This window comes from Moschus berezovskii, chromosome 6, assembly GCF_049115385.1.
Source record: "Moschus berezovskii isolate FMDL1 chromosome 6, NW_MosBer_1.0, whole genome shotgun sequence".
Classification (NCBI taxonomy): Eukaryota; Metazoa; Chordata; class Mammalia; order Artiodactyla; family Moschidae; genus Moschus; species Moschus berezovskii.
Window position 1 is genome coordinate 108552720 of NC_142465.1, and position 9516 is coordinate 108562235.

The window sequence follows — 9516 nt, forward strand, 5'->3', positions numbered from 1 at the left end:
GGTCCTTCCTATCCTGGGACACACGTGTTGGGAACCAAGTGGTTCCGAGAGCTGTATTTTCCCTCCTGGATCCAGTGAAAGTACGGGATGGAAGAGCCCCATCAGGAGGAGGTCCACTAGACACAGAATGGAAATAATCCCAGACTAGGAACTTGAACTTTATTCCCTAAGGGATGATCTGGAGCCAGAGGGGGAGGATATTTTTAAATGCCAGGGGTTCAGACCTAAAAACAGAGAGAACATGGAGAGGGGGAGGGGGCACAAGACCCAGCTCTCTATCATAAAAGTGATAATAATAGGGCTATTACAAAGAAGAAAGCATCCCCCTACACATGGAACGTCATCTTAAACAAAGGGAACACGAATCTTTTGAGCACACAATTGCACAGGCATTAGGTGAATGTTGTATATTTACAAGCACATTGCAAATATCTTTCAGTAACAGAACAAAGTCATTCTCATTCATCACTTTGAAAATGTGTGTATGGTAATGGTGATGGGAAAGTCAGTGGAGGGAGAAAAGACAAGAGCCTGAAGTCACACCCTCCAGGGATGGCAATATGCACCCTGAGAACCTCTTTGGCTCCCCTACTTTTGTGACTGCCCAGAGAAGGGCATACAGCAAGCAAGTGCCAGGGATGGGGGACCCTACAACTGCTCTGCTTTGCATCAAGCAGAGCCTGGGGACCCCAGTCTTTGGCAGCAACTCCTGCCTTCAACCTCTCAACAAGAAATCTATGTTTGGCCCCAGTATACATGGAGGGAATTCCCCAGACCTTCAAGGACTGTGGGGTCTCCAAATTCTGAAAAGCCCTCCCGTTGTTCTTTATTCTCTTTCACTCTGACTTTGTGTAACCCTCATCACAGGTCTCAAGGACGCTGGGACCCACCACCTCTCATTGGCGAGCGGATCAAAACCAGATGTCTGACTCCAATCTTATAGAGTTTACAAGGAGGCAATTGTGGCTTAAATCAATACCCCTATTCTGGAAGGGCAGATTCCCTTGTCAGCAGGATGGGAAGTGCAGGGGAAGGGCAAAAGGAGCTCAGACAGACCTGACACGTGCTTTCCAGCAGGTGGCTAGAAAGCCTCAACATTTGTCTTGCAGGTGAAAATGAACCTTCTGGTGGAGCAGGCTACCCTGTGGGATGACAGGCTTTGCAGGGGATATCAAGCAACCCCCACCTGGATGACATCATGGAATGCAGAAACAGAATCTGACTGCAGGTGACGGACTTGGAATGGCCATGGGTTTCAGGCTACAAAGTCAGCACATGGAGATCTTAAGCGGACCCCTTAACCTCACATAACCTCAGTCTCCCTAGCAGCAAAAGAGATTATTTTGGGCTCTGAGATAACACCATGCGATATTTGCAGTAACGCCTGGTGTCCAGAAGGTACTTAAACATTAACTATAGCCCTCATCAATCATTTTCAAAGTGGGTACTTCTCACAGTCAGAAACACTGATTCGAACAGGCATTCACATGGATGCTGGACGAGTAGCATCGGGTCTACCAGAAAGCCAAGCGCCACCCCTTCCAGCTCTGTACACACTGCACAGGCAGAGCCAACTTTAAGAATGTTCTTGGCCAAAACAAAATGCTATGACAAATTCTCTGCAAGCTTTTCTGCCTTTGACTCAGCCATTTCCCAAAGATTAAAAAAAAAAAAAGGGATCTTATTGAGGATATGCCAAGATGCACTCTAACCAAAGCACATTAGTGCTGATCAAGGAAGAGATTGAAGCTACTGTAAAATCCTCTGATGGTACAGCTGGGATGGACTTTGAGATCCTCTAGTTCAAGCTCTCCATTGACAGATGGGTACATCCAGGCCTGAGTCACAAAGCAACAGCTCATTAGTGACTGGCAGCAAGCTGGTCCCCTATCTCCAAGTCAGCAGGCTTTCTGCTGCCCCGGGCTGCTTAAGATGACCTTGGCCTGGGAGTCTTTTGAGATCAGTATGGTCTTAGATGAGCAAGAACCTCAATGCTTTCAAAAATTCCCGACCAAACAAACCTGCAGGAGGTCTGGGACTCAACAGACACCTTTTCTGGAGATGCTGCTGAAAAGCGAGTCATCACAACAGACCACACCAAATTTCACTTCAAGATCCTTCTTCAGGGAAACCACACAGCCAGCCAGAGATCAGTCCTTGGAGGATGCCCAGAGACAGGCAGCCTCTGGGGGTTTCCAGTTAAGCCTGCTTGAGAAGGACCACGACAAAGATGTGGACACAAAACAGCCCGTGCATTCTCACCACCCAGGGGTGGCTGCACACTTAGTCCCTTGGTGTTTTTAGGTGGAAGGAAAGGCTGATGTATGGAAAGCTCTCAGCAACACAAGAAAAGACTTTTAAGATCTTGGTCCATCTACATGCGCTTTCATAGGTTTTTAAGCGAGTCTTCTGGAAGACTTCCTTTGTCCAAACTCGATCTTAATAGAAATCTGTTCAGGCACGAATGAGGCTCCATCTGCACCAACCTCATACTTCCTAGAAGCTCACACATCCTCCATCCCCAGATACAAATGATCGGGAAAGAAAAGTAAAGCTGCTCCCAGCTTCTTCCACAAGCTGGCTCTTCTGCAAGACACAATACGATGCCCATTCAATCTGAGCCAGGCACCCACACACCTGCCACCCACGTCACAAGCTCTAGGAATGCTTCCTGCCCACCCAGGACCCTCCTATGCCCCCATGCCCCCACTCCACACACAGCCCCATCCTCCTGTCTTTCTGCTCATGCCTATCCACTCACAAAGTACATCCACAGCCCCCTCAGGTATCATCAGCCCCCTTGGGTCTTAGGCTGGTCTCCAGTCGATCTGGTCCTTCTCCAACAGACCCAATTTTAAAGAACGCTAAATCAAAAACCCTAGTAACAATCACTAGCTCAACATCCCCAGTTCCCACTGCCAGAAACTGCCTGCCTCATTAAAGAGTAAAACAGCAGCTGGGGAAGGTTGGGAAGCAGGGTGGTGGGTTCATTGTAGTCAACACGTGGATTTACATTCCTCGCAGTTAGGGAGGGAGTGCTTTAACTGCTCAGGGAAGGGTCTGGAGAAGCTGGAGCAGAAACCGCCTGCTCCATTAGCCCTCCTGGATGGAGGGGCTAAGGGGGAGGCCTGCACATCTGATCCATTGGGGAGGGGAGCCGCGGAGATGGGAAATGTTATGTAATTAAACTCTGCTGGCCCTGTCCCGCCTGGGGAATGTGAGCGCCATCAGCAGTGACCTCTTCCAATCAACTTAATTGGCCCAATCTCGCCAAGAAAAGCAACGGAATTGGTTTAGTGCCTCATGGAAATAGCTTAGCTCCTGACTATTTATGGCCACTGAACTCAAGGATGGGAGCCTGACTCTGCGCCAGCAGTTGACAGCATGTGCTGACTTCTGGGAGGACTCGGAGGCTTGAGTGGGTTTTCTGGCCCCTCTTTCTCTGGTCTCCATTTTTGTCTCTTGGGAAAGTGGGCCACGCCAACTTGCTGCACTGGGTGTCTGCCATATCACAGATCCACAGCCCGTGCCCCTCAGGATCCACAGCCCAGAGAAAAACCGCCCTTCATGGCAACACAGGATGCCTGGACTTTGCGCCTCTTTAATTCTAACATGCTAAAAAACAATGACTACTTTCTCTGTTCTCAAAATCGCATTTCTTTTGGCGTCACGGTCCACAGCAAAGGAAAACGTCTGTCTCATATCATTACTAACGTTGATTCGTGGACCGCCTTTCTTCTGAATCCTCCAAAGACCTTTTAGGAATACAGATCTCTGTCAGTAATCTTCTAGGCTTGGCTATCTCCATTTTATGGATGAGTAAACTGAGGCAGCCACAGAAGGTTCTGTTTGCACCGTGGATGAGCAGCAGATGCTCAGTGGACACAACATGTACTGTAGAGAAAGAGGCTCAGGACCCATCTTTGCAATGGCTCACACCCATGCTAGCGCCTGCGTTCAAATCGGTGTCATCTCGGAGTAAGACTCGATACTGCTGAACACACCAAGGTTTGACTGGGGATGGGGGGGGGTTGTGGGAGCAGAGTGAACTTTCCTCTCATCGAGTCATAGCAGACAGTATCATTTTACACAAAAAGAAATAAGAAAGGATCAGAGAGATTAGAGAACTTTCCTGAAATCACCCTGCTCCAAAGTGGCAGAACTGGATTGGAACTGAGGCATTCCCAATGGGAAGCCTTCCATCTCCACCACACCATCCTCTCACCACTGCGAGAGCCTTTGCCCAAGGCTCAGACCCTGTATCAACCCTCTTTCAAAGAGGAATTTCCTCTACAGATAAGGTAGAACCTCAAAGTGGCACACCTGTCATTTCAGGAATTCAAAAATGTCTTGAGTCAAATCAAGAGGTTTGTTTATGCCCTTTTAGCAACAGACATTAAAAAGGAGGTCCTAGGTCAGCAGGTGTGCAGCCAGAGCACACCCCTCACCCTGCTCCATCCCAGTTACCTCCCCAGCTCCTGCTGGTATGAACCCAACCAACATCACACTCCCCTCCCTCCCTGCTGCTGCTGCTGCTGCTAAGTCACTTCAGTCGTGTCCGACTCTGTGTGACCCCACAGACGGAAGCCCACCAGGCTCCCCCGTCCCTGGGATTCTCCAGGCAAGAACACTGGAGTGGGTTGCCATTTCCTTCTCCACTAAATGCTTCCAAAAGCCTGCAACCCTTCTTCTAACTGTACCTTTCAAACTCTGATCCACATCATACACATCTGAGCGTCCAAGATGATTTGCATCCTTCCTCGGACCCAAAGAATTCCTGCAAAAACATACATCCCACCACCCCCACCAGAGCCAGAACATACACCCCTCTGGTTCTCCAGGCTAGCCTCCTCCCAGGTTCTTCACTCCAGCCCTGCAGGGTGTGTGCACACATGTCAGATTTCCACTCAGCTCAGAAGTCATCCGAGACTAACACTCCCAAGCTGCATCTTCCTCCTGATCACTGCCTCACCCTTACGAAGCCCTACACAGGAAGCCTCATCCCTGCTGTGCTCTCAGAAACTCCACCCTCAGGTGTATCAGGACCTGCATTCTGACCCGGCTTGCTGCCCCCTCCCATTCCCAGCCCACATTCCCTGCAAGAAATAGTAACAGCCCTCAGCTCCCTCCTCAACACACAAAACTATCCATCACCCCTATCTTTCTACAAAACCACAGATATATTTCAAGTCAGCTTCCCTTTCACCTCTGAGATCCATAAACATCTCTCGAAACTGAATTACAGTTCTTGAAGAAACCTCTAGCACCGAGCTCTCCTGGTTCCTCTTGGCAAAACTGCAGGAGTTGGATGAGCCCTGGGAAGAATTTTTATAGGGCACCATGCCATGCCCCAGAGCCCAGGAATGGGCTGAGCCTCCAGCGGGCATTTCATACATTTTAACTGATGATCAATAATAATTGGTGATGGTGAATTCCTTTATTAAATTGAAAAACCTATTATAACCATCATACAATACATCCCCACCACTAGGCATGCAAAGCACATTTCTCTGCTCACTCCAATCTTGCACATCCCCACCCTGTGCCAACACACAGAAGACTTTTCCCCTTAAATGTGCATCCCTCACCCTAAGCCTTCTCCAGTCCCCTCCTCTCTGGGGTGAGGGATGCAGAGGAGGAGAAAGCGAAAACCACTTCAGCATCTTTTTCTGCAGATGCCCCATCTCTCTAGAATTAGTGTCTGAGCCCACACTTTCCTGTTCCCCACAGACCCCAGTGCCATTCCAGCCAAATTCCCCAGAACTCATTCACAAAGTTCACACTCTGATATTCGCAGATAAAACCCCCTCCCCATCCCTTTGGTAACCGGAAAGCGCGGAGCCCAACCTTCCACACACGTCCCACCTCCCCCCCACCCCGGCCGCCCTCCATACCACACCCACTCCGTGTGTCTGCGCAGGCACGCAGAAGCCATCTGCTGTAACACACCGTACCTCTCCTTCTGCTCTGACACCCTTAGCGGGCACAGATTTCTCATTAGTACACCTATGTGCCCACATGCTCTCACCTGCTGCTTGGCAGCTGTGTGCCCGTGAAAGAGACCCTCAGAAACAAATATCTCCACCTGCACACTGAGCAGAGGGAGCGCCAGCACTCTGATTTTCCAAACAACCTCCTTCCCTGACCAACCAGCGCCCAGGGGTCCGCGATGGCCCTCCATAGGACCCAGATCCTGTTAGCCCAGAGCCAAACCCTCCACTTTCAGCTACAAAACAGTCCACAGCTACACAAACCCGTCCGCGCTCCTACTGCAGCCCTGCAGACTTCCTTCTGTCCCTCAACACTATTCAGAGTCCCCTTTCTTATCATCTCCCCCTCTTCTAACGCCATACCCAGGCCTGAGCGTTAAAGGCCAGCGCAGAGGCTGTTGGATTTTCTCCCCTGAATCCTACCCCTCCACCTTCTTTGTGTAGGGGGGGTGGTGGGCGTTAAGCGGGGACAGGCTGAGGACGTCGGTGAATTTCTGAGCGCTGGGAAAACAGAACCGACGGCAAAGTTCCCTCGCGTTACAACTTTCTCCATCCTGACGTTTGGAACGGTGGGCTGAGATAGGGCTCTAGGTTCTGCAGGGTGGGAGGGGGTATCTCTTTAGTAAAAAGCAGGTCTCCCAGCACAGTCGGTAAGCGGCTGAGTCCTGGGGTGACACCCACCCCCTTTTAGCCCGCCCCCACCCCACCCCACCCCACCTCCGAGCTCCCGCCCCCTGCTCGTCGGCACATAAACAAGTCCAAGGCGCGCAGACGCCAGCTCTCCAGCTCCGAGCCCTGCGCTCTGGCTGCCTCAGGGTAGCTGCCTGCACTCAGACCTCTTAACCTGCCGCCAGAGGTCGAGACCAGGCTGCCTAGTTCGGAGTTTCCTGCACCTGGAAGCTCCCAGCCGGGGATCCAGCGAGAGGGATCCTAACTAGTCAGCAGCCCCCTCCCAGTTCGGCGCGCGTGCCTTTGAGGAACGCAGCCGCCCAACTCCCCCAAAGAAGCAGGGTCTCCGTGCAACGACTCGCGCCCGAAAGCCACCAGGACTGTCTCCTCCCCCACCCAGCCCCTCTTTTCCCGAACCTTCAACTCCCAAACTTCCCAAATTTCCTTCGGAGTGTGACTTGGAGCTCTGGGGCCACGGAGAACTTTGGTCCTTGGCGGGGTGGGGGGTGGGGGGGTCTGAAGTCCGACCTAGATGCGTCGCGCCCCGGGCCTCCCAGCCTCCCCGCACCTCCGATTCCTAGAGCTGGCCCGGAGGAACCGGACGGACTCCCCAGGGATCGTTAGGCCCCCCGCGCCCGCCGCTCCCCGGAGGGGACCCAGAGTCGCGGGGCGCGCGCGCAGCTCCGACATCGGCGGCTCAAAGACCCAGGGTGGGGTGGCCACCGGCCTGCACGAGCCTCGGGGTGTAGGCTTGTTTCCCAGGAAGCTCTGAGCGGAGGTAGGGGGACTCCGGCAGGTAGCCGCGCCTCGAGGAGTCTCAACTCCCCAAACTGGGAAGCGTCTCTCCAGGTCCGGAGCTCCACATCCCCTCCCCCAGCCCCGCCGGGGCCCAGAGGGGGAGGAGAGTCGAGAGCCCTGCGCCGCGGCGAACCCGGCGCCGGGGGCGCGTGCGGGGAGCGGCGGCGGCTCCCTAGCCTCCCCGGATCCGCCTGCCACCCCCTTTGTTACGGGGTGCGCGGGGAGCTCCTCTGCGCGAACAGACGGGTGTGATGATGAGGGGCTGGCGGTTCTGCCGAAGCCCTTCCTTGCCCTTCCGTCGTCTCCCTTTCCCCTCTCCTCCGCCCCCCATTTCCAATCCTGGTCCCTTAAACCTGATCACTTTCCCAGATATTGGGCGGTTTCTCCGGCGGCAGCCGAGGGACGGGAGAGAGGAGGTGGGGAAGAGTGCGTGCGTGTGTGTGTGTGTGTGTGTGTGTGTGTTTGAGTGTGTGCATGTGTGTGTGCGCGCAGGGGTAGCTGTGATCTCGCCATGGCCTGAGCAGATCCCGGCGTAAACTTCGGGAAGACAAGAGCCAGGGAAAGTGCAGGAGCGCAGCGCGATGGGGTGGGGGCGGGGTGCAGAGCCGGGGCCCCGCGCGGGTCCCCAGGTCCATCCCCTTACCGGGCCCCCGGGCCCCTGAACCTGCCCACCCAGCGCGCCCGCCTCCCCTTACCGTGGCAGAAGTAACCATGGCATCCGTGTGACTGTTTCCAGGGACGTCGACATGAAGAGAAAGGGGGACGCGAGCTCGGTCATCCAAAGTCTCCCCCACTCCGCCGCCGCCTCCCCCCAGCAGGGGACAAAAAGAGCAGGAGAAAGAAAGGCAAGGGAAGAAAGTAGTTGCGCCGGGCTCTCTCGGGGGCTGCGCGCGGAGCTGCTCGGTAGGGAGAGGAGCCTTCAACTCTGAGTCCCGCGAACATAATCTGCGCGGTTATAACCAGCCAACCCGGCCAGATGGCTCCGCGCTCAGCGCCTTAACCCCTTCGGCGCCGCGCCGCCCGCCCCCGCGCGCCGCGCACGCCTGCGCCCCAGCGCCCCTCCGGTTGGGGTCCGGGGCCAGTGGGGGGACCGGGTCATTTCCCATAGCCGCTCCTAAAGAAAAATACCCCCGACTTCCCAGGGATGTGTGCTTCGGTTTGCCCCCTCGATCTCCCTTCTAGAGATCCAGGAAAGAAACAAAAACGAGATATTCAACTTTTCACTGCACTTTACACGTTCATGCCTTCAGCCTGTCTTATTTGTTCCTTTTCTTGAAAAAAATTCTTTTTGAACTTCTTTTTGCTTTTTATTTAAGGTTTTTCTTTACAAAGCGGAAGGATCTTTCTTGCCCCTTTCCCCAAGGCGGCTGGGGGTCTAATGTGCAAACCCCTCAGAACCTCCCGCTCCAGACCTCTTCCCACCCGTTACCAAGCCCACCGGTGGGTCCTACCCCCTCCCCGCCACCCGAGCGTGCCCCAGGTACCGCTCCCCAGGGTGCTCGCCGCTCGGGACCAGCTCCTAGGGAGCAGCCGGCGGTGCAGGGAGATCAAGCCATAGAGGTGTTGGGTGGGAGTCAGGGGACCCAGGGACGGTCGGTTGTGGGTGCGCCCGTGTGTGTTTGTGCGAGCCTGAGCTTGGAAGGGAGGGGGGGATGAATCGGAGGCTCCCACTCCACGAAGCCTTCAGTTCCTCCTAAGTCCCTTCCATCCAAACGAGGGTCTGCCCCTGCAGCCTTGCGCCCTTCCAGCACCCACCGATCTGCAGGCGGGGACCGCGCGGGAAGACCAGCGACAGACCGACTTTTCTAAGCGCTCCGAAAGCAGTGACGTCCACTTCCCCACCCGGCGATTATTCGAGGAATGGAAGGACAGGGGGCAAAAGTCTCTTATTTCGAGATAATTTTAGCTGCCCATTAGACCCCGCTTGCGGCGAGCTCGGTCTCTAAATTTACCAACTTAAGTCGTCTTGCTTTGGCCCATTTGCCATCAAGAGAAGTAGTGGTGGGGGGGGGCGGGTAAATGTCACTTAGGGGTCAATGAGTTAACGCAGAGTCTCAGT

At 54.1% G+C, this 9516-nt stretch overlaps 1 protein-coding gene across 1 annotated transcript in view; it reads right to left on the bottom strand.

Moving 5' to 3' along the window:
* NTF3 (neurotrophin 3) overlaps positions 1–8288 on the bottom strand; it is a 77928-nt gene extending 69640 nt beyond the window's left edge. The window contains exon 1 of the mRNA XM_055395302.2: positions 8153–8288. Coding sequence (XP_055251277.1) covers positions 8153–8170 — 18 coding nt within the window. The 5' untranslated portion in view covers positions 8171–8288. The remainder of the gene's footprint in view (positions 1–8152) is intronic.
* Between the last annotated feature and the right edge of the window lie 1228 nt (positions 8289–9516).